The 24,778-nt window shown below is 44.1% G+C and overlaps 1 protein-coding gene and 1 long non-coding RNA gene across 3 annotated transcripts in view; one reads left to right on the top strand and one right to left on the bottom strand.

Moving 5' to 3' along the window:
• The window catches only part of CPEB4 (cytoplasmic polyadenylation element binding protein 4), a 111,150-nt gene extending 92,155 nt beyond the window's left edge, over positions 1-18,995 (bottom strand). For both annotated transcript variants that reach the window (XM_075856511.1, XM_075856512.1), the window contains exons 1-2: positions 18,533-18,995; positions 16,850-18,376 (exon numbers count right to left, since the gene is read on the bottom strand). In XM_075856511.1, coding sequence (XP_075712626.1) covers positions 16,850-17,962 — 1,113 coding nt within the window. In that variant the 5' untranslated portion in view covers positions 17,963-18,376; positions 18,533-18,995. The remainder of the gene's footprint in view (positions 1-16,849; positions 18,377-18,532) is intronic.
• A 1,002-nt stretch (positions 18,996-19,997) lies between these two features.
• LOC142751054 (uncharacterized) lies at positions 19,998-21,520 on the top strand. Its single transcript, XR_012882694.1, has 3 exons — positions 19,998-20,175; positions 20,400-20,553; positions 20,666-21,520. It is a non-coding gene; the product is annotated as an uncharacterized LOC142751054 (long non-coding RNA).
• Positions 21,521-24,778: the final 3,258 nt, after the last annotated feature.

Here is a 24,778-nt window from a genome sequence, read left to right as displayed (position 1 = left end):
AATAAATATGCCTTACTGCTAAATCTACATACAATAGGGAGGTTCTTCGCGCACATTTTGATCAAATTGTGTGAGCCCACCTGCCACGACAAGGCAACCTCTATGAGGTGGGAACCTACGCTGCACATACACCCAGAACTGGGACTAAACCTACACATTCTTGCTGATGGAACCAGCATTAAACTAATAAAAATCACACAGGGCATTATATATATATAAATACTAAAAACACTTAAAAATTCTAAGGACTATTTTTACCCTGCTGAAAAATGTTTTGTGCGACCTCTGGTCAGGCATACATGTCTCTATACCTGGGGGGGGAGAGAGTATATAGTTGTATACTGTAATACATTTGTAGGCTTCTATTATGCAGATGTCTGTCTGGCATATGTTTGAAAAAGGTAGTTTACTATAGTTTAAATGGGGGTCTTCTGTTCAGATGTTAATAATTCGATTCCAAATTCTCAGTCTGTTTCTGGGAAAGTTGAAGGACTATCATTACAGCATTTACAGTAGTTGGTCTGTTCCATGAGGCAGGAGAGGGGGATGTATCACTGCATAGCTAAGCAGATATGCCATTGAGTTTGGGAAAGGCCCCGTAGAGTTTTAACATGGCAATATTGTTGTTCATACATTTTCTTTAGAAATAAATATAACGGAGACACTGCAAAATATAATCTTTAGCAACATAAGAAAGGGAAGGGTCAAGGACTTTAATTCCGTGGTGATTTCTTTATTATTATTACTTTAGTAGTTCAGTCAAAATGATCGTCTGTTCTAGTAAATGTGAGAAGATCACACAGTTGAGGTCTGTAATCACATACCAACCCTGATATCCAGAATCAAGGGCACTATAGAGCTCTGTATCCTAGTTCTGGCTACTCCCTATGACATGCTTAACCCTTGTAGGACCAGGCCATTTTTCTTTTTTTTTCTCCGTTTTTTCTACCTACTTTCCAAATAGTTTTTTATTTTTCGACATAGCTGTATGAGGGCTTGTTTTTTGCGGGACGAGTTGTAGTTTTTTTACAGTGCATTTATTGCAGCATATAATTAAACTGAAGAACACAGAAAATTATTTGTGAGGTGGCGTAGAATAAAAACCTGATACCGCCATTATTTTTTAAGATTCATTCTGCGATTAAAAGGACGTGTTAACTTTTTCTGTCAATACGAATATCAGATGTGTCATCAGTGGCATAACTACCGCTATAGCTGTCGTAGCGGCTGCTACGGGGCCCGCAGCGTGAGGTGGGCCCCCCCATGGTCGGAGGCTCCGCTAGCAGCCGCTATGGCTGCTACAGCGCGACGCCACTGAAGGGGTTGTTCCTACAAAAGACATGCATCTCCTATCCACAGGATAGGGAATACGTGTGATTGCTGGGGCACCCAGCGATAATGAGAACGGGGGACCGAAAGTCCCCCCGAAGTTCTCCATGACAAACCTCGGACATCCGGGGTCTGTCGGCAGCTCCATAGAAATTACTTGTGCACCGGTCGCACTTGTGCGCATGCGTGACTAGCGCTAAATTCATTTTTAGTGAACTGCGCAGACCCCGGAAGTCCGAGGTTTGTCATAGAGATCTTCGGGGGACTTTCGGTCCCCCGTTCTCCTTACCGCTGCCAACGATCACACATGTATCCCCTATCCTGTGGATAGGGGATACATCTCTTTTGTAGGACAAACTATAGGCCGTTTTTTTGGGGGGTTGGAGGTCTATATAGCGTTATCTACAGGAGGGGTCTGTAAGGCGTTATCTACAGGGGGCTGTGTATGTTGCTATGTATAGGGGGCGCTGTGTGGCGGAATCTATAGGGAGGCACTATCTATAGGGGGTCGTGTGATACCCAGGGGAGCGGGGGCCCCAGTCAAAAGTTTGCTATGGGGCCCAGTCTTTCCTAGGTGTGTGTGTGTGTGTGTGTGTGTGTGTGTGTGTGTGATGTATATATCACACACACACACACACAGACACAAAGAAATCCTGCAGCAGTCTGATATGGCAAAAAAAGTGTCGTTTATTTCAAACAAGCAAGATGCTATTGAGAGATATATAAAAAGACTAAAAAGTCCCTGCATCTGGTTCGCAGTCAGGGGACCTGGCATCGCGGGGCTCCCTGACCGCTACATTACTTAACCCCTTCCCGACCCATGACGTGCCGGCACATCATGGAGACCGGGGGGGGCCAGATAATGTACGGAGTCGACTCACGTGCTGAGCCCGCTCAATACACTGCAGGCGTCAGCTGTGGGTTTTTTTTTTGTTTTTATAGAGGACACGCTGCTCCAGCAGCCAGGAACAGCAACCCGGAAGTCCAGGCTTCTCATGTAGCGCTTTGGGTGACTTTCGGTCCCCTTTTCTCCTTATCGTTGGGAGTCCCAACGGTCAGACCCTATCCTGTGGCTAGGGGATACAACTGGTTTATGGCAAACCCCTTTAACTAGTTAAATGCCGCGGTCAATAGCGACCGCAGCATTTATAGGGGTTTTTCTATGAAGGACGTTTATGACATATCCACAGGATATGTCATAAACGTCAGATAGATGCCGGTCCCCCCTCTGTCGCCATTTTCTTGTGATATATACTGTATTTTTCGTACTATAAGACGCACCTGACCATAAGACGCAGCCAGGTTTTAGACCACAGAAAATAGGAAAAAAAATTGTTACAAAATAATTTATTCTGTTTCACCACATTGAGAGAGAAATCTTTTTTATATTTTTTTCATTGATTGAGCGGTGTGAGGGCTTATTTTTTGCTCGACGAGCTGTAGTTTTATTGGCATTTTTTGGTACATACGATTTTTTTGATCACTTTTTTTTTATTTCATATTTTAAGAAATAAGGTGACCAAAAAAACTATTTTGACGTTTTCAATTTTTAAACTCACCGTGCGAGTTAAATAATGGTATAATACTGTTCAGTTCTATGGGAGTTACGGAAACAGCGTAGCTCAGCGAGTTACGCGGTTTCAGTAACTTCACATGTAATCAAGTGGCCGGGAGAGCACAGAAAGCTAGAACGGGGTTTAGGGGGCAAGTTCTAGAGATAGGTGCGGGTCCCAGAGGTGGCCCCTGCATCTATCTGACATTCATGACATATCCTGTGGATATGTCATAAATGTCCTTCATAGAAAAACCCCTATAAATGCCACGGTCGCTATTGACCACGGCATTTAACTAGAGGGTTTGCCATAAAACACATTTATCCCCTATCCACAGGATAGGGGCTACATGTGAGATTGCTGGGGGTCCAACCGCTGGGACCCCCAGCGATAAGTAGAACTGGGGACTGAAAGTCACCCAAAGCGCTACATGAGAAGCCTGGATTTCCGGATTCTGTGTCCGGCTTATTTGTTCTGCCGCTCCAAAGAGATCAATGGAGAGCCAGTCGCGCATGCACAGAAGAATCCCATTCAGCTCTATGGAGCTGCCGGACACAGAACGCGGAAGTCACAGCTTCTCATGCAGCGCTCTTGGTAACTTTCGGTCCCCGTTCTACTTATCGATCACACATGTATCCCCCATCCTGTGGATAGGGGATACATGTGTTTTATGGCACAAGCCCTTTAAACTGCCAGGAACAGCAAAATTGCTGTTCCTGGCTATTAGAGCAGCGTGTCAGAAGCTGACACCTGCAGTGTATGGAGCAGGCTCAGTGGGTGAGCCCGCTCCATACATCATCCCCCTCCAGCTCCATGATGTGCCGGCACGTCATGGGTTGGGATGGAGTTAAGTAATGAAGCGGTCAGGGGGCCCGGCGAGGCCGGGTCCCTTGACTGTGGACTATAAGACGCAGGGACTTTTTAGCAAGATTTATTCTTGCTAAAAACTGCGTCTTATAGTCCGAAAAATACGGTATATATTTACACACACACACACACACACACACTCAAAAAGGATGGTGCAAAATTATAGCCTTGGTATTCATATCAGAGAAAATAACACATTAATATGAAAAGACACTATCTATGCAAGTTTTATCTATACACTAAAAAAAGTTCAAAGTGATTTCCATTGGTGACACGGAAGATGTCTAGGCGGTAGTACAGTTCTGTCCAGACATGTGCCAGCATATCCTCGGATATGGACTCCACTGTTTCAGCGTTATTTCAGGTTGTTCAGATCCTGTGGCTGGGGGGGGGCAGATACACAGATACAGAGTCCTTGATGTAGCCCCACAGAAAAACGTCACAGGGTGTTATATCTGGCGATCATGGAGGCCAGCGAAACATTGGCGAATCCTTGTTTCCGGCGCGGCCGATCCAACGTTCCAGTAGTTTCATTCAGGTGTCAGCAAATATCTAAATAGAAATGTGGAGGTGCACTACCCTGCTGATAGAGGAAGATCTGCCAAACGTAGTATCTGTGGCATAACCCATTCCTTTAATATGTCCAGGTAGGAGTGGCCAGTGACAGCATCCTTGGCAAAAAAGAAGGGACCGTAGACTTTGCGCCTGCTCATTGCACAGAACTCGTTTACTTTGGGTGAGTCTCATGTTTTCGATAAGGGAACATGTTTTTTTCTGAGACCCAAATTCTAATGTGGTGGCAATTGACCTCTCCCCTCAGTTGAAATGTAGCCTAAATCGCTAAACGAATTTGTCCTCTTCCAATCGGCCCTGCAAGTCAATGCAAAAGTCACGGCTCGTCTGGTTTCAGCTCCTGAAGAGGAAGTAATCTGTATGGCTTACAACGCCGTTTTCTTAAGATATACGCCATCGTGGTTTGTGGCACCTGTTGTCCCATACTAGTCAGCCTGGTCGACTTTCTAGGACTACGCTCGTACACCGCTCAAATCCTGTTCACGGTCTCTTCCGAAGTCTTGTATTTGGGCGGTTCGGCTTTTTCCCATGACAAGCACCCAGTGGTTTCGAATTGCTTCACCCAACGTGAAATGCAGTTTCTATGTGGAGCACATTTATTCTGAAAGTTTCGCTGTACGGTCACATCAGACCCCGTTCTTGCAAATTCCAATAGGCAAAAAGCTTTTTCTTGCTTCAATGTCGTCTTATGTCACACTATGTAAGCACATTTCAAGTTTGGCTCTTGAAAATTAAAGCTGTGCTGTGATTGGTTAGTATGGGCAACTAAGCCAGTTCTGCTTTGATTTTCAATCACTGGCCATTTCCACTGATGTTACTTTACTACAGGACTTTACTTATGAACCATCCGTTTTGGTAAAAAAAAAAAAAAAAAAACGTGGCACATTTGGGCTACTTAAACCTAATGGAATACTGCCTATTTTTTTGCACATCTAAGGATCAGGAGAATATGGAGTCCAAGTCCTGAGGCTTGAAATAGTGAAGATAGATGGATAGATAGTTATTTCAATGCACAGCACACGGACGAGGAACACACTAATCTGAATGAGCCCTTAGGAGGCTTTTCCCCATAGTCAATGGAAAGTTTTAAAAAAACGTTGCACACAGAATTTATTTTGAGCATATGTCCTGTCCAATCACAGGCTGTGGCAGCAGTCACATAGGATGAAACCACCACAGGAGGCCGGCCTGGATGACGTCGGATGGCCGGCCTCCTGTGATGACGCATCATCCCATGTGACCGCCGCTATAGCGGTCTCCTGGGATGAAACGCAGCGGACATTCGGGGCGAAAAACTGCACCACAGTTTGGTGCACATTTTAGTTTGGAATTCCATGTGGCACACAGGGCGGACATGCTGCGCGCTTTTTTACGCAACGTATCCGCACTGTGTGAACTAGGCGTTAGACAGAGCTTGCAGAGGGGAAAACCGCTAAAAAAAAAAAAAAAAATTTAGGATACAAGTCATATAATGGCCAGAAATTGTGTTATTCTTCATACTCACACACACAATTCTGAAAAGTCCCCTGAAAGGTTAGGTACGCTTTAAGATTCACGCTGATTATTTTGACCATGCGTGAATAGAGTTTTGGAAACCTCATTTACAATTCACAACAAATTTGCCACACTTGAATGTAGCTTTAGGCCTCATGCACATATAGTGAGCCCAAATCACAAGTAGTCTCTTCACAAATTGGATCAATAGACCCTAATGCCCGAATCGGGCAATAGACTAGAATAGCTGAAGGGAACATAAAAAATACCAAAGAAGCAATACGGATAATGGATTGCTGGAATGCAATTCCCTAAGAGATGGTCGAATATGGCTCCAGGGTAGCGTTTTTTTAAGGCCGGGATCACACACGCACAACTTTGGTGCAGCCTTTGGATCAGTTTTTTTTAGCCAAATCCTGAAGTGGATCCAAAAATGGAAGGAAAAGGGTATAAAGAAAAGACGGATGTTAGGACTTGTTCACATCAGCGTTGTCCTTCCGTTGAGTGGTTGAGTTGACTGCGCTATTGATTCAGCCAAGAACAACAGAACCCTATCACAACGGTGACAAACATCGAGATCAAGGGTGAGGGAAACAGAAGCTAAGGTTTCAGTTTGCCTTTCCGTTGAGGGGGTTAACCCGACAGAAACCTCCGACGGAACCCCTCAACGGAAGGGCAATGCTGATGTGAACACAGCCTTAAAAACTGAATCAAAAGTTTGTGTGTAACCCTGGTCTAAAGAACAAAAACAGAACTGCATGCTAGCCAAGAGAAAGCAAGTTCATTGCACAACACACACTTATCTGTGGTGAATGCGGGGTTGTCCTACTACACATCTCAGTACCTGATATGTGAAACTTGTTGCAGTGAATTAACCCATCGCTATTTGTGCCTATGGGTCCCCTGGTCAAAAGCCTATTTTTGGTTACTTTTGCAACCAATTTAGTCGCCATCCGAGCGGAAACAATTTAAAAACACTGCTATATCTGTATTCAGATTTTTTCACAACTAACTTTGTAATACTTAAAGTGTAGCTAAATGTTCGACAAACTTCTGACATGTCATAGTGACATGTCAGAAGTTTGTATTGGTGGGGGTCAGAGCACGGAGACCCCCACCAAATCGCTAGAACGAAGCAGCTGAAGCGTTCGTGTGAGCGCTCAGCTGCTTCGTTTCTGTTCGGCTTTTTCCGGAAATAAAATGTATCGGAGTACGGGCTCATAGACTTTCTATTGAGTCCGTACACGATACATTTATTTCCAGAAAAAGCCGAACAGACACGAAGCGGCTGAGCGCTCACACGAACGCTTCAGCTGCTTCGTTCTAGCAATTGGTGGAGGTCTCCGTGCTCGGATCCCCACCAATACAAACTTCTGCCATGTCACTATGACATGTCAGAAGTTTGTCGAACGTTTAGCTACACTTTAAGTTATGAAGGCAATACAAACTTCAGATTATTCCTTATTAATTTTATCGCACATTTTAATTTTATTTCACAACGTCTCAATCATAAATCCCTCCCAGATACTGGACATGCTGACTAATCGTTTTTTATATGCAAGCAAGCTTTGCTGTTAATAGACAACTGCATTAACTTGTTTCTCTACATGAATTAGTAAGAAGATGAAACGCATACACGTACTTTTATTGGATATACCAGGGAGTATCAGAGGCAGAAAGCTAAGAAGGGCTGGTGAAAAACAAAAGGCTAATGATGGCGTAGTATCAAACTACACCTAAAAACCAGTACTGAAAAAACTTAAAATGCTAACTAATGTTTTTTGCTTGTAGTAGCACAATAAAATAGCTTTTACTCATTCGGTCTAGCCCAATCATCAGTCCAAAAGGGATGCATCTTCAAGTGACATTAAACAATAGACAACACTTATAGAAATAGTCACCTCCCCCTCCAGCCAAACAAGTTTAAAACAAAAAACAAACAAATAAGCAGAAATTAAATTTTCCAGCAATGGAGCTCAGCCACCATCTTCCTTTAGTAGCATGGCAGTATAGCGGAGGAGACTCCTGCAGGGGAAGAACAGATTATATTGTCAGCTGCCAGAGGGGGAAGGAGACTAATTCTGCTCCGAGCCTCTACCCCAGTAGCACAGATTAGCAGCAGCACCAAGGGTGACGCACAGAAGCCAAAAAATAGGAGAAAGGCTTTTTTTTTTTTTTATGCTAGAAACACTGCAAATTACTTATTAACAGCACACAGTTTGAGTTTTTGGTACAGTTTTTTAAGGCAACCACAGGAAAGGAGATGAATCAGGCTTTTCTTTATACCTTTCCTTCCTTTTGGATCCACTTTTGGCTTAAAAAAAAAAAAAAACTGTACCAAAAACAGTGTGTTTGATCCTAATCTAAAAGGATTTCTTTCCCTGAAATCACGACTATAAAAACAAAAAAAATGTATGTAATTTTTCATCTTGTGAAGTATACACTGGGAATAAGATCCCCCGACATCTTTCATGGACACAAACCAGCTCTTCTCCCTTGCCGACTACTTCACATCACAGAACATGCCCACAGCACTCTCCTTTATAAGTCAATGTGTCATTTTCAGTCTTAAAACTACCCATGCACATTTGATGAATGTCGAGGAACGTGGAGATTTTTTGCAAGATCCGTGGACAATATACAGTGAATGGTGTCCTCCCGACTGCCCCCCCCCCCCACCTGGAAACAGGGAGAAAATAGGGAGAAGGTCACATTGGAGCCTTTGATCTGCTGGTTAATGCTAAAAGTGTCACTCTTCTGGCAGCACCCCATTCTTCTCTCCTCTTAATAAAAACATGCATGTTCTGCATTTATGAAGACATTAAATAATGGATAAATCTTATTCTTAATCTTATTTAAAGGCTCGTTCACACGCTTTGGAATTGCCGCGGTTTTTCCGGCCGGAACCTCGGCTGGAAAAAAAACAGCAGAATACAGTAGCAGCAGCATAGTGGATGAGATTTAACAAATCTCATCCACACGATACGTAAAATTTCCGAGGCAAAATTTACCTGTGGTGCGTATTTTTCGGACCAGAGCATGTCAATTCCTGCTACGGAAAGTGTGCAGAATTGCTGCATATTTTATAGAAGAGGTCTCCATCTCCTAAAATTGAGAAAAACGCAATTTACGCACCATTTTCTGCCGCAAAAACCGCAGGAAACGGTGCGTTTTTGCCGCAGCCGAAAGCCCTTGACTTAACGGAATTGCTGCAGAAATTTTCTGCAACAATTCCGTTGTTCTTGGACAAGCCCTAAGGCCTCTTTCACACATGAGTATTTTGGTCAGTAATTTGCATCAGTATTTGTAAGCTAAAACCAGGAGAGAAAAAGTATAATGGAAAGATTTGCACTTCTGCGGCTTGGACCCACTCCTGGCTTTGGCTTGCAATTACGGAAGCAAAATACGGTCACGTTAGAGAAGGCTCTGTTCACAGGGCATACTGTATGTTGAGGCTGAAAAATTATGAGGCTGATTTCAAGAGAAAACTTCCCCTGAAATCCAGGCGTTTTTGGAGCCCATCCTCAAAGCGTTTTTGCCTTTTACAAGCAGATTTTCAAATAGTTTTTTGAAGTGTCAATGGGAAAAAGTGAGCTTGTAAAAGAAGCGACAGGTCACTTTTTTACGAAGTGTATAGTTAAGAGACATACATAGCATATTTTCCATGATGATGTGATGATTGCAGGTGTATGTCAACGCATAATATAAACATTTTACGCACTGAAATATGTCTGGAAAAAAAAAAACACAGTTCAAAGAGGGTGTTAGACAACATTTTTTTTCTAGAACTACACAGCTCTATATTACGCTCAAACTTCTTTAACTCTGCTCAGGGATTTTTGTTACGGAAATCCTGACATTTTTGTGAAGTTTGAAGAGCTATTAATCATAAGTTATACCTGCAAATGAGAGCTTTTCCAATACTTTCTTGAGGAATTGTTACTGAAGTATACATTATATCTGCAGATTAAGGCCCCATGAACCCGTCCGTAGTTTTTAGCCGCAATTACGGATCCGTGGTTGCGGACAAAATACGGATATATTTACGGGTGTGTTCGAGCCATAGAAATGAGCCACAAAAAAACAGTACGTCCTATTCTTCGCATTTACCGGACCGTGCTCCTAAACTTCTTACTCTGAGCATGGTCTGCAAATGCGGGTGACAGTCCGCGGCCCGTCTGTGCAGTAGTTACTCACCGTAAATACTGCACGGGCGTGTGCATGAGGCCTAACAGGAGAAAATATGGTAGTAAACAAAAGGTTTGTTGGTAAAGAAAATTTAGAAAAAAATAATAATAAACACTGGTGGGTTCTGAGGAAGATTATGAAGCTCGCCATAGACATTTTTGACAGGGGATCCTGCCGACAATCTTATGTCTATGGAGCCAAGCAGACCTGCATCTCTGCAGTACAGTCAGGTAAAACAGGGATTCAACAAACCATATATATTCCTACTAAAGCAGTGTAGCCATTATTTTATTTTTTTACATGTTCTTTATAACAAATTTGAATGGGAGAAATAACATTAAGATTCATTGCCATACGGCATCGCTATAACACATAGGTAACCACCTTAAATTCTCCATGTCACAAGTGCAGTGGACCACAAAGAATATGGACAGGCAACTGATTTGCCAACAATGATAGAAAACAGACCCTTTGTTCCCAATTACGAATAAGATAGAACTTTGGCTTTTGAAAAAGTTCATTATATATTTTATACATAGTAGCAATTCAAAGGGGTTCTCCGGGTAATTTATATTGATGGCCTATCCTTGGGGCAGCAGCGTTCGTTACAACGGTCTTGTCACAGTTTACAAGCACAGCTCCATACACCTCCATAGGGGCTGTGCCTGGAATTGCAGTTCCAGTCACGTTCAAATCAATGGGATGGAGCTGCAATCCCAGCGCAGCTGCTACAGAAGTGTACGGCGCTGTGCCTGGTAAACACTCAAGAGGACATGGCGATGAACGCTTCAGCCCCTTCCGCTAGCTGATTGGCAGGGGTCCCTGATATTACTGACCTATCCTAAAGATAGGCCATCAATATAAAATGGCTGGAGAACCCCTTTAACTCAGATAATCTACACCACGGTCTGACTAAATACTTGACAGAGAATTTATTTATTTTTTTTACTTTGACATTGCCAAAATAAAAGTAGTATTTCTTTCGTGACAAGGAGCAGAAGGGGTTGTTTTCTTGCCTTTGGCAAACTAATATTTTTGAACATTTTACACCTATTACAGGGCATTTGTGATGTTCAACACTGTAAAGTGCCATAGATAACATAGAAAACCTAAAACAAAGAACCACGAAGAAAACAAACTACTGATTCATAATAGCATTTATTACTATACCAGCACTGGTGCACTTTATGGACAAAAATATTAAGATTATTATTGCGGGCATATACATTAAAGGCGGCCAATCCCTCCAATTTCAATGGTATTGGCTGACGATTTAATGTGGAAGGGTGCTTCCCAACAGCAGAAGTTGAGGAAAGAAACATTGGGCATGATGGATTTCAACATGCTGTGGGAGATAAACTGCCGCCAAAACGGTCTCTTTCCCAATTGAAATAACTATGCATGCTTGCACGAACTGAGAGAGCAGTTTCACGAAACAGCACGCTTAGCCATCTGGTATTGGATGTGTATGGCCATTTGTAAGCCTCATGCACAAGGCCGTGTTAGGCACCATGCACACGACCGTAAATTCAGCAGTAATTACGGCCTCATTCAGTTCTACTGACCGCGGAAACCTTTCCGTATCGCTACGGATGTGTTCATGCCATAGAACTGTGCCAGAAATTATGGAGAATGTCCGTTTTTTCGTGTTTAACGGGCCGTGCTCCCATACTTTGGGAGCACAGCCCGCAAATGCAGGCGACCGTCCAAGCCTGCAATCGCAAGCCGTGATTACGGGCACGGCCGTGTGCATGGGGCTTTACAGTTCCATACAAGCTCCAGGTTGTAGGGAGCGGTAATAAGAAACCCGTAAAAGTCAATAGGGCCATACCTTTGTATTGTCTAAATTTGTTTTCTTTTATTTTTGTCAAATTCATACAGAATGACAGAAAAACTGAAAAAACACAAAACAAGGTTGACAGGCGCCATTGGATGCTACATTAGGCTCGATTAGACCAGATTAGAAGTTGATGGGATACGTTGATCGCCGTTTGGAATCCACGATGCAGGTGTGAACAAACCCTTACTGACGTATTATCCCCTAGAAGCATTGATGTTCATAATACTACGCAGTAAGTCGGCACATGGAGTTCCTACAGCTCTAGTACGGAAACAAAAGGACTCCATGTGCCACCATACAGATGCATGAGCCTAAAAAGCACATTTTGAAAGGGGAGAAATAACATTAAGATTAATTCCCATAAGGCTTTGCTATACCAAGCACATCTACAGTGATAGCGACGTAACCACTACTCATAATCTCAATTTAAAGCCGAAAACAACGTCCTAGAATTCAACTTCTCATGCGTGCAAACTATAGATCAGAGGGTTGCCCAAGATTAGAAAACACTTTTTTCCCCAGAAACACCACCATTTACCCATAGGCGGTGTCTGGCATTGCATTCAAGTGAATGGAATTTAACTGAATTACCAGACATGATCAACTGACTGTCTTGGGAAAAAAAAAGCAGGCTTAACTCGAAACCATGGGGGGGGGGGGGAGGGGGGGGGAGATTAAGACTGGCGTTTCATACATAAAGCCCTTTTACACAGACCAATAAGGCGGCAAACAAGCGTTCATATAAACGCTCATTCTGATCATTGCCCTGTGTAAACAGGGCAACGATAGGTGATGAACGAGCAAACACTCATTCATCAGCTGATCATATAGTTTCATTGTCGGCAGCACACCTCCCTGTGTAAATTGTAGCAACAATCGCTCGTCCCTATACATGACTGTTCATAGCTCCTTGTGAAAGGAGCAAACGAACGCCGATCAACGAGCGGTCTCGGTTATCGGTGCTCGTTTTTACGGCCCAAGTTGGCCGGTGTAAAAGGACCCTTAATAGTAAGAAAGGTTAGAGTAAACTGCGACACATTTATTAAGAGGCTAAAGTCTCTTAGTAAACATGTTTCGACCAGGATTGCGAGCCACAATCGTGGCGCAACAACTGCAGCCATGTGCCATACATTCCACCCCATCAGACATGAAATAGAAAACCCAAATACTCACCTCCGCGCTCCTCTTCTCCCCTCCGTCTCCCTCATCACATCAGTGCAGCTGGTACAAGGTCCAGACGCAGAGCAGCATCAGGGCCTTATATGCAGCGCAGCACCTCAATTTCTTCAGTGCTGCGTCCCCTACAACGTTGTAGGAGCCGCACTGGAGTGATGAGGGAGCACAGGATCGGTGAGGTAAATAGAATTCAATTTTATTTAAAATGTTCCATGGAGTGTAAACTAATCGGGTAGGGGCCCAGCACTGGCTTCTACCTTACTATGGCCCAAAGAGTGAGAATTACGCCAGCTCGATTTCCTCTACAATTTTACTGGAGTAAATTATACTAAATGTCAGGCCTCTGTGGCCACGCCCCATTTCCGAGGCCACTACCCCTTCCCACAAAAGTGGCGATGGTAGCGCTTTTGCCACTTTTCTACGCCAGAAAACTAGTATAGAAAGGTTGATAAGTTGCCCCCATGAGTTTGTGCTTTTGAGTTAACATATTGATGGCCACAATGCTTACTTTTATTAATTTTAAGTATCCTGCCTTTTTACTCGGGTCCCAAGTGTAGTTGTGTTCTTGAGGCCTAAAGCTGGCCTTACATGAGTGATTTCCGACAGCCATTTTCTGAACGACTTGTTATTCATGTTTGGACCGTGAAGACTGTTCTGGACGACAACACCATAAGTTAAAACAACAAATCCCAGATCCATTTCTGCCTTGATCACTGGCCGTGTCGGAGCTTCTATTGCTGGGATGCAGATCTGTCATTTCGCATGAACAACTTTCCAATGACTGCACCCAACAACCTAAAAAAATCCAAACACTGCAGATCAACTTTTCCACAGATATCTGTCCTTGGTCATGGTCAGCCATGCTTGTTAATACCACAAAGGCTCAGAGTCGGCAGAAAATGGCCTAAATCAGCCTTTTGCGGCTGTCCAAAGTCTCTAGTATATGGTAAGTGCTACTGAAAAATCTGCTATCGTCCAGAACTACATTATTATTGAGCTCAGTGGTAAGGTGTGCTGCCTTTCACAATATAAAATATATAGAATTTTTTTCAGAAAATCTGTTATCACAGTCCAAGACGTGACTACATCAAAGATGTTTTTCCCATTCTCTTCTATGCTAACTCAGGTTTGAAATGAATAGCTCAGTTTGGTTACTATGGATACACTTTCTTTCCAATGCAGAATGTCCCTACCAACCAGTATGATTCAGTTGCCTTGGGTCTTCATGCTTAAACTACGCATTTCCTCATCTGCATCTACCATTAATACACGTCAGTGAAGAACCTCTTCATTCGCTTCACCTGCGATAGATTGGAAATAATTGCACTCACAAGAATTGCAGGACAGGGCTACATGATTACTCTGGTCGCGTTATGACACGCAACTTAACGCGACACGACTGTCGAAAAAAATCCAAACCTGATGGATTTTTGGTTGCAGATCGCAAGTCACATGCAACTTTGCCTGCATAAACTTTAATGTAAGGCATCTGCGACTCAGTGATTATTCTATTTTCGGGTGTCTTTTTGATGTTGCAATGCCTAAATAACATTCGACACACAACCAAATCGCGTCTTAAAATAGTTGTGCGACAGCAAGTCGCAGACAAATTGCTAAAAATTTTTGGGGTCGTGTGATTTGATGTTGCATGACCAAAGTCGCGGTGTAGCCCTCGCTACATGGAATCCATGTGGGTTGGCCTTTCAAGACAATCTCAGCAGCAACCAGGAATTTGCACTAGAATGTTAACATATCCCTACCGTACAAATGCAATAATATTGCAACCTGCTATTAGAATCTATTTGTGGTGATTAGAATCCTGCTAAATAAAAGTAAATATGAACATGGGACATTCTCCAAGAGCAGAAGTGTGGATGCTGCAGTGGAGCATGGTAAGTGAGGAGACTCTACGCCTACAGTACACGTTCTCACGTGGCTCATCATCAATACTGCAGTGGAAAAATAATGCTAAGGCAAAGGGCAAGGAAGGAGCTCATGCCTTACTAACAAGTGCAAAATAATTGGATACCAGTTAAACATTATTACTTATAATTTTCAGTGCTAATGTTTAAGTAACATAAAAACATAACCGTGATGAAAGGTAATGAAGATGTTTTTGTGAAAACCACTAACTATATAATACAGAAATCTGGAATAGACTATAAACTATATATTTCCAAACAGTAGACTATTTTAATATACGACAACAGAATCACAGTGATAGCACTAAACCCATTCATACTGAACACTGGTGCAGATACGTAATAAATAAAGGGACCATGTATTGCGTCACTTTATAAAAGTGCAGTACACTAAATACATTCTTCACTCACCTACTAAAAAATGGCAACCTGCCATCCAAAAGTCAACCTAGTCATCTAGCAGGAATAGTAACCCATTAAGTGCCCAGGCTACTAGAAATTCACTGCCGGCATGTAGGTAGTCATTAGAGATAGTTTCTGAACATTACTGCATAAAACACCCCCACTACACACAGTGGGGGTCACGTATTAAGATAAAACACCTTAGTCTACATTCTGTTGCCTATAGAAATGGCTTGATCCATGATATATTCTAGCAAATTAGATTTGTATGTAGATTATATAATAATGCAGTGAATGTTGGTGGTGAAAAATAAAATATATGTGCACTGTGCTGTAATATAGGATTTTGTGCGTCGTCCTCCGCTGGTAGAGCACAATGCCTTTTTGTGCCGACAAAATATTTACCACAACTCTTTCTGCAAAACGTGCAATTAAAAGTACCAGCAGTGAAATAACGAACACTGAATACATTGTAAATGCGAAGGCCTGCATACAGATGCAGCAGAGCTGGGTTTGTCGTTTAGCATGTTTTTGTTTTTATTGTACAAAAAAATCCATTACGCTGCATGTATGGCATCAAAGTGGAGGAATGCAGTCAGCAGTGTTTAACACATTCGAGAGCTTGCATACCATGGATAAAAATAACCACCCTTAGAATGTATCACATTAGGGAGATGCATTATCAGCTGACCTGAAAATCTGCAGCCGCAACGTTTGTTTTGGAAACAATAAGGATTCCTTGTCTATTTTTAAAAGGAACTCAGCCTATGGGCCAGTGCCAGAAGCTGATGTGATATCTGCAATGTACAGAGCCCTCACCAAACGGCGCAAGTGCTGAGCGGTGGACAAGGACTGGAGCTCTGCTGCAATATTTCAAGGTCAACCATGATGCAATTATTGATATTGCCAGCGATGACTGGCACATAGACACCCTAACTAAATGGAAATGTGAGAAGCAGGACTAGTGAGACAGAGTACTGCATATCCCTGCACAGATCAGAACCATCCAATAAGATAGTAGCAGGACTAAGTACAGCACACAGTGGTGCATAGAACACTCCACCTTCAAGGTTTGTGGTTTTCTACTATGTCAATTCATTTCAGTTCTGTAACCTTTTCCTGGATTAAATTTGGAGCACAGAGGATTATGTGTCAATAGCATTAGTTGCATTTTCAGTGCGAAAATGGTGGCATCTGTGACATTTTTAGATGTCACACAAAACCTCCCGTTTATCGCAACTTTCGGGAAACCTCTATGACCAGTCTACTCTGCTGTTAGTGGTGCCTTTTGTGAACACAATTGTAATGTCATTTTTGTAATAGCTGGAAAATGGCACAAAACATCATAAAACATGGCGCATATTCTGATCCACAAGAACAGTCAAACCTTAGAGGTCAGTTAGAAATTGCTATCACAAAATACCTTTTTTTTCCCCTGGATTCAGGATTCCACAACATTTCCAGACACACAAACACATACAAAACAGATATAAATATATCCTCACCGCAAAAGGAAATATGTTGTCGGCTCTGTTCAAGCTGTCTTCCATCCAGGATTTTTGTGCAAAGGCAGAGTTGGGCCTGGCGTACTTCTGCAACTGGATGTGGTTATTCCCAAAATTCTTCTTTAAGGGCGAGATGGAATTCAAGGGCGTTATTCCTCCATTGAGTCCTCTACGGTGGTCCCTCCCTTGGGACCCACCCCATCCTCCATATCCACTTCCACCTGGGCTCCATGAAGAAGATGGCGTAGGTGATGGGCTTTGGTAGCTGCTCCAAGGAGAGGGCGGTTTATTGAGATTATTGGCCAAATGGGGTAGTTGGTTAAAAGCAGCATTTCTGTGGGGGAACGGGGGTGGGTGTGGACTGGCGGGAGACCTCCTTTGCTGTTGATGTTGGTTATGATGATGCTGAAAATGTGGGTGGTGGGGGTGATGTTGAGACATGGGTCCAATCTGTGGAGAAAAACTACCTCCGAAGCCAGGGCTCACGTGGTGGGGGAAATTTTGGAACAGCAAAGCCCCATTATTTGCTGAAGCAGCGGTGACCCCTCCCTGGTGAAAGAAGCTCGCATCCTCATTAATGATAGTGTTAGAAGAAGGGGCGATAGCAGCTGACCAATTGCTGAAACCCGTGAGGGGGGAAGCAGAGGAGGTCAGGGTCTGATTTGAAGACCCCAGCCCCGATGCCTCTTGGTAATCGAACCCTGTCAACACAGGTGACTCTATTCTTATTTTCTCCTTGCCGTTTTCCAAAGCGCTGTCTCCTTGATTTTCCTCCGATTTCCCCTTCTCGGGGTCAGGTAGGATTCCGGCTTCCTGGCTTTGGCTAGGGGAAAGCTGCTGTTTTTCTAAAGACTCTTGTTGTTCCTGTTGAGATTTGGATTTGTCTGACCCCAGAATCTCATCCTGAATGTTATGGCCGGTCGGAGCAGGAAAAAGCCAGGCTGACCCAGCACTACTGCCGTTGGCAGCGGTATTATTTATGAAAGCAGCGGGGCTCGGGGTGGCGTTTTGATGGTGGTGAGGAGGCTGCAGATGTGGATGAAACCTGACTGGAAAAGCCGATTTATTCCCAGTGTTGTTTTGCACCAGCACTCCAAACCCGTAATCCCCCATTTATTACAAATTTTAAGAACAAAAATAGAGTGGTTTTTTTCTGCTTGAGGCCAAATTGTGCTTAGTGCATACAAAATCTCCACAGAGAGGTTTTTCTAAAACTGCGGTTACCGGTCTACTTTAAGGACAGATCTGCGCCTTCTAATGATAATCCTTGTCAGACATTTACCACAGACTAGGCTGAAGGAAATTATGGGTGGAATCTACCAAATTATTCTTTGGTTTGGTGAAAGTGGGATGTGCCTGGTCTGCCTCTCCCCCAGCTTCAATCCAGTAAGTGCAGCAGAGAGATCAATGGGGATCTTTCTGTCATTGAGAGGCTTGCACTGCTAATAGGTATGAAGGCAGAAGAGAAGGGGCCTCGGTGCAATCTTCTCCTCCTGGCTGCTTGTGTGTCCTCCTCCTCTCAGCACCCTGCCCATCAGTCAGAGAAAAGACAGAGAGAGAGCAAAGTAAGATGACGTCTCGTTTTTTCTCGCTTTATATAAGGAACCGAGCCCTCATACACCTCAGACACCCAGCACTCGGCCACCACATCACATCCCCCAACACACGACGACAGATAATTACCTCATGAAGCCAGCAGTTCAGTGACAGCAGAGGAGATATATAGCGTCTGCCTCACAGGAGATTTCTTCAGACGATGTAACGCTGTGTAGCCTAGTGCAGGAGCTCGCCTCCCTTTCTCTGTGACATTACAGCATATGGTTGGCTCTGCTCCCCCACCCCGGTGACAGCCCGGCCCCGGTGTGACAGCAACGAGCAGAGAGGGTGAAGGGCAGCGTGTGACTGGCTGACTGGACGTGTATGTGTGTCAGGGGAAAGGAGGAAGAAGTAGGGGGGTCTCTGTGTCGTTCTCGGGGAGCGGGGGAGGGGGATTATGATCCCTCTATATGCGTCTCTTGCCAGGCTCTGTCTGTCTCCGCTGCTCCTCCCCGTCCTTCTAGTCAGGACCGAGCACACAGAGAAATGACAACCAGCTGGAGCAAGAGGCGCTTCCGGTTCGCGTACTCGGGAGACACAGAGCAACCCCCCGGCTTAGATGCAGCCAATGGCAGGGCGAAGGCGGATTGGTGTGGGCGGGGTCACAGAAATGCCTGACCGGCAGCTTCTCACTAGTGCTGTGTAAGCCACGCCTTAGAAGGTCAAAAGAGGAAGAAGACTGCAGTGACGTTGAGGTCACGTGGTGCCACTCAAGTAGGGGGCGCTTTACTCCTCCTATGAAGGTCACTTTATGGTAACTCCGCCCAATAAGGTTACTTCTGGGGGGGATGTGTACTAATGAGGTTTTCTAGAGGAGTTTTGGGTGTTGTCTACTGGTGATAGGCAGGGTATTTCACATTTGTAAAAATCTCAATCACATTTGGATTTGAAACCATGCGGTTTTTTTTTACAGTTTGCTGCACCTTTTACAAATGCAACATGCCCTGTTTGCTGCAATTTTTCTGTTTTCAGCATTGACTCCAGAACACAGCAGCATTGAAAAGCATAGAAGCAGTTCCAGAAACATGTGCCTAGAAGTAGAACTGTCTTAACAAAAAAACTCAACCGCGTTTGGGGTGCAACTGTGTTCTTCGTGCCAATGCAAAAAAAAACTTGTGTGGAGTGCGGTTTTTCTGCAGTGTTTGCTTGGCAGTATTGGTGCCACTTTGAGCCATACCAATGCACAAATTCTAAAACCAGACTAAGGGCTTATTCAGACGAACGGGATATACGTACGTGCAACGCGCATGATTTTCACGCGCGTCGCACGGACCTATATTAGTCTATGGGGCCGTGCAGACGTGCGTGATTTTTACGCAGCGTGAGTCCGTTATGAAAAAGTCACGACATGTCCTTTCTTTCTGCGTATTTCACACATCACGCACCCATTGAAGTCAATGGGTGTGTGAAAACCACGCATGGCACACGGAAGCACTTCCGTGCAAACTGCGTTTTTCATGCAAGACTTGTTAAGTCTATGTAAATTAGTTGAGCAAACTTGTCCAAACAAGCACAAACCAGGAAGTTGCTTTTCACTTGTTGGGCACATGCTTGAGCTGGACACCGACAACTGCTGGAAAGCCTGGTCCAGGAGAGGCCACAGTTGTGGGACACGCGGGCAGAGGCCTATCACGACCACACGGGCAAGGAGGTCGCTTGGGATTAGGTAGCGCAGACCCTCTTCAGCCATGAGTGGGCTAAAGGCAGCACACAAGACTGCAAGAGCATTGGTAAGTACATTGTTTTATATATGCCCTGTAAAACACACATGCTATAGTGTATCCTTGTGTTAACATGTTCAAAATGGGCAACGTAGCGGGTGTGTCACAGCATCATTGAGCTTGTGTATAATGTATCTTGGTGTGCAAGGGAATGGCAAAGTTTCCAACAAGTGCAGATTTCGGTTATGCCACCTGGTGACAATACAATTTGTTTTTTTGGTTCCTTTCTACAGTTGATGATGTCAAAACCCGGTGGAGGAGCTGCCGGGATCAATTCCGCCATGAATATGGCGCCAGAGGGCGCAGTGGTGACGGTGCCAGTAAAAAGCGCAAATACATCTACACTCAGCAGCTAATGTTCCTAAAGGACATTATGGAGATGCGGCCGTAAGTAATGACTATACCTTGAAGAAATGTCTGTGTTCACATGTCATTCAACCAAAACAGTTTGTTTGTTCCTTGTGGCAATGTTACGAAGAACTGTACATTTTTATTACAGATGCAGTGACAATCTTCTTGACACGGAAGAGGAGGCTGGCCATGAGGAGGCGCAGGCGCCACAAGAGCAACATCCTGTGCTGCCCTTAACCCCAGAGGCTACTGCACCAGAACCAGCCCTACAGGCGTCCAGCCAACCCCAGGTGCCACGGGACCGAGCGCATGAAACGACAGCAGCAGCCAGGTGCAGGCGCAGCCACGTTGGTTCCGCAGGTGCCCTGGTGGACTCCAGGGTGCTCGAGTACCTGCTGCGCCGAGGAGGACGGCTGTGATGCCTTTCACCGCAGCATTGCGCCGCTACTCCGGCGAGTACCCGAGCACCGTATGGCGCGCCTCCAAGGCTCCATACTCGGCCTAATCGACTCGGCCACACCTAACAATCCACGCCAGTGCTTCCAGGCAATTGAGCATTGGCGTGGATTGCCGGAGCCATCGGTGCCCTACACTGCACCTGGCCCTTCGCAGCTGCCACCCCCATGCCACGCCAACAGTACCAGTGGCCAATGCCGTCCCGCATGTCACCTGTTCATGTGCCGGTGCGGGACTGGCCTTTACCACCCTACAGCCGACCTATGGAAAACTTTCCACACGGCCCACCTGCAGGCTACCACACTCCGCATCAGCACCACTATGCTGTTGAGGAACATCCTCTGCAGGCCCATGGACAGCATAGTGGTGCTGAAATGGGCAACTACAGCTCCCCATCCCGCCGATATCAGCAGTTGTAGTGCTGTGGCCGCAGCATCGGTGTGGTTCGGAATTTTCGCCGATTTTTAGTTCATGTATCCCGATTGTGCATCATGTTGGTGCGTTGTTCTGTTTTTTTTTTGTAAGATATGTTGTTTGGAGTGTTCTGTTGGCCCATTACACAATAAAGTGTTTTTTTATGGAGCAACAAAAGTGTGTGTGTTTCCCTTCATATATGTGGTGTAACAATCTTTCCCAAACATGTCCTTAGGTAACGTTGCAACATGCAACCCAGGGCCCAAGATAGTTGCATGCCATAATTGAGGTATTAGTGTATCTTTTGTGGTTTTGCTTGAATCAAAAAAGACTTTTCTGTGGACTTCCAGTGCTATGATAAAGGACGCACGAAGGGCATTTGTGACTGTATTTGCGAATATTGGATATGCCAATGTTCTTCACATACAATTAGTTGTTTGTCAGCAAAACAATACGGTGAAACCCCAAAAGATATAAGCTCGCAACCCACGTCAAGGGTCCTCATGTCTTGCGAGTCCCTAATACTAAACTCCCCCCAAAAATTACTATCTTTTCCCTCACTACTGATAAATTGTGGCAATAATCTCCACGAAACCATCCTTTGCAGAGAATCATCCTGCCATGGCAGTGCTCCATCAGGGCTGTCAAAATATTCGGCAAAAATGTCGCGCACTCGGATACCAGATGTTTGTGCCCTTCCTAGTGGAATTTGGGCTGGAATGGTTGATGTGGTAGCATTTCTTCGAATATATTCAGCATCAAAACTTGCATCATGTATGCGGCTAAAGTTATGAAGAACTACACACGCTTGTATGACACGGGTCACATTCTGCGGCGTCAGTTGCATTGTTGTGATAAACACCCGCCATTTGGTTGTCATAATGCCAAACGCACATTCAACACATCTTCGCGCTCGGCTTAGCCGGTAATTGAAGATGCGCCTGCGGTCATCCAAGCCCCTTCTTGCAAATGGTCGCATTATTTGGGTTGTGAGCCCAAAACCCTCATCTGCAACGATGACATATGGGACTAGTGGTCCTCGCGAGCCAGGGAGGATGCTCGGTACCGGCACAGAAAGTTGATTGTCCATAAGACGATGGCCCATTCGGGATGAGCGAAATATGCGTGCATCAGCAGAGCTTCCATACGACCCAATGTGTACAATTGTAAAACAATAATTACTGTCGGCCAAGGCCAACAAGACGATGGAAAAATACTGTTTGTAATTATAGTATCTTGAGCCAGAGTGGGGGGGGCTTCTTCACACGAATGTGCTTCCCGTCTAGGGCACCAATACAATGAGGAAATTGGGTGGCGGACACAAAATCTTCGGAAATCGTAAGCCAGTGCTCTGTCGTGGGCTGAGGCATCACTGTGGGCTTTAATCTCTGCCACAGCACAACACAGGTGCCTGTCACAATGCCAGAAATGGTGCTCACTCCCAGAAGGAATTCAAAATGTAACGAATGGTAGCTGTTTCCTGTTGCAAGAAATCTACAAGGGTGAGAAAAAAGCACACAAACAAATATACACTTTATGTAGGACATGACCCCCACACACCATCCTGTAAGCTCTAATTGTATAAAACACACATACCTCAACGTCACAAGGAGTCGCTCCTCGGGGGTAATGCAGCGCCGCATGTTTGTGTCCTGGTAGGTGATTCCTGTATGAATCTGCTCCAGCAGAATATCAAACGTGCCCACAGACATGCGACAAAACGACCTAAATTTATCTGGGTGACGGCGGAGGTCATCATAGAGAGTATGAAAGTGGCCTTTGGAGGTGCGCTGTGCCACAAGAGGATGAACCGAAATCCTCCCTCTTCTCCGCGTTCCCTCCTGTAGCATGGGACAGCGCTCGCCAAATCGCCGAGAAACCATCTACGATAGCAGCACACAGCCCAGCGGACATTTCGGTCGAAAAACTGCAACACAATTTGTGTTTTCTCGGCGGGAATTCCCTGCGGGCTCCAGGGCAGATATGCTGTGTACATTTATGCAGCGTACCCGACCTGTTTGAACATACCCTTGCAGTCCATGTTGTACTCCAAATTCATATCAAAACACACGTGAGAAATGTATTTATTTTGCCATTTTGCATTGTATGCCATATTATGAATGTATTCTCCGCTAGAATCATTGGCATATGGTGCCTATATGCGGCTTTGTATTCTTCCCATTGCTTCTATTTTAATCTCCCCTTTGCTCCATAGTATGGAATCGTAGGGACTGCAATAAGAGTCCGTGCACATAGGCTTTGCCATGTGTATCAGGCCTAACGTTTCGCTCCTGCTTTAAGCTATAGTCACAAACGTTACACAAAGTCACAAAAGCCCCACACGGCAGATTCTGAATCCATGAGAAAAATCCTTTTCTGGTCTCTGTGTAAATTTGAAGGGTACTAGTGGGGACATTATTGGCTTATAGAGGCTTAGAACCTCTCTATATAAGTGAAGGTCCCTGAAAAAAACGGCTCTGTAATACGAATGCATGTTTTAGAATGGTATGACATCCGTATTATGAATTATTATTATTTGTATCTTCAATATAGGAGAAAAATAGCCATCAAAATACAAACAAATACAAAGCTTAAAAAATACAACACTGACATAAATACAGATCTGCAGTAAATGTCGATAAAACCATTCACGTCATTTCATGTGTCTCTTAGCATATTATTTTATTCCGAATATTAAAAAAATGCTTGTAATATGATTCAATTATTGTAGACTAAGCAAATAAAAATTCATTGGGGCTCTTTATAAATGTCTTGTTGACTTTTTAAAAAAGGTTACATTGCCCATGACTACACCTACAATTATGCTTGCGGTCTTTAGTTTACACAGTGAGATCTTCTGTCGACAACGATGATTGGACGAACATTTGCTATTTCATCGGCTGGTCGATGCCTTCTTTACACAGGGTAATGATCGGGACCGAGCGTTCATATGAATGCTCATTTGCCCAATCATTGGCCCGTGTAATAGGGCCCTTAGAATTTATCTTCAGGTCAAGCTGAAAATTTAGTTTTCACCTTGGTTAGAGGGGTTGTTCGGTTTCATCAAATTCATTTTTTTTTTTTTATATATAATTAAAAGTTATCCAATTTTTCAATATTCTTTCTGTATTAATTCCTCACGGTTTTCAAGAACTCTGCTTGTTGTTATTCAGTAGGAACATTTATTGTTTACTTCCAGTGGAAAAAATTCTTTCCATGGTCATGTGATGGACACACAGGTGCACGGCTCGTTACAGTGTGTGTATCAGAGCTGTGTTTTCTAAGGATCCCAGCACCTGTGTGTCCATCACATGACCATGGACAGAATTGTATCCACTGAAAGTAAACAATAACAGTTCCTACTGAATAAAAACAAGCAGAGATCTTGAAA

This window comes from Rhinoderma darwinii, chromosome 3 (assembly GCF_050947455.1).
Source record: "Rhinoderma darwinii isolate aRhiDar2 chromosome 3, aRhiDar2.hap1, whole genome shotgun sequence".
Lineage (NCBI taxonomy): Eukaryota > Metazoa > Chordata > Amphibia > Anura > Rhinodermatidae > Rhinoderma > Rhinoderma darwinii.
This window is presented reverse-complemented; position numbering and strand designations above follow the sequence as displayed.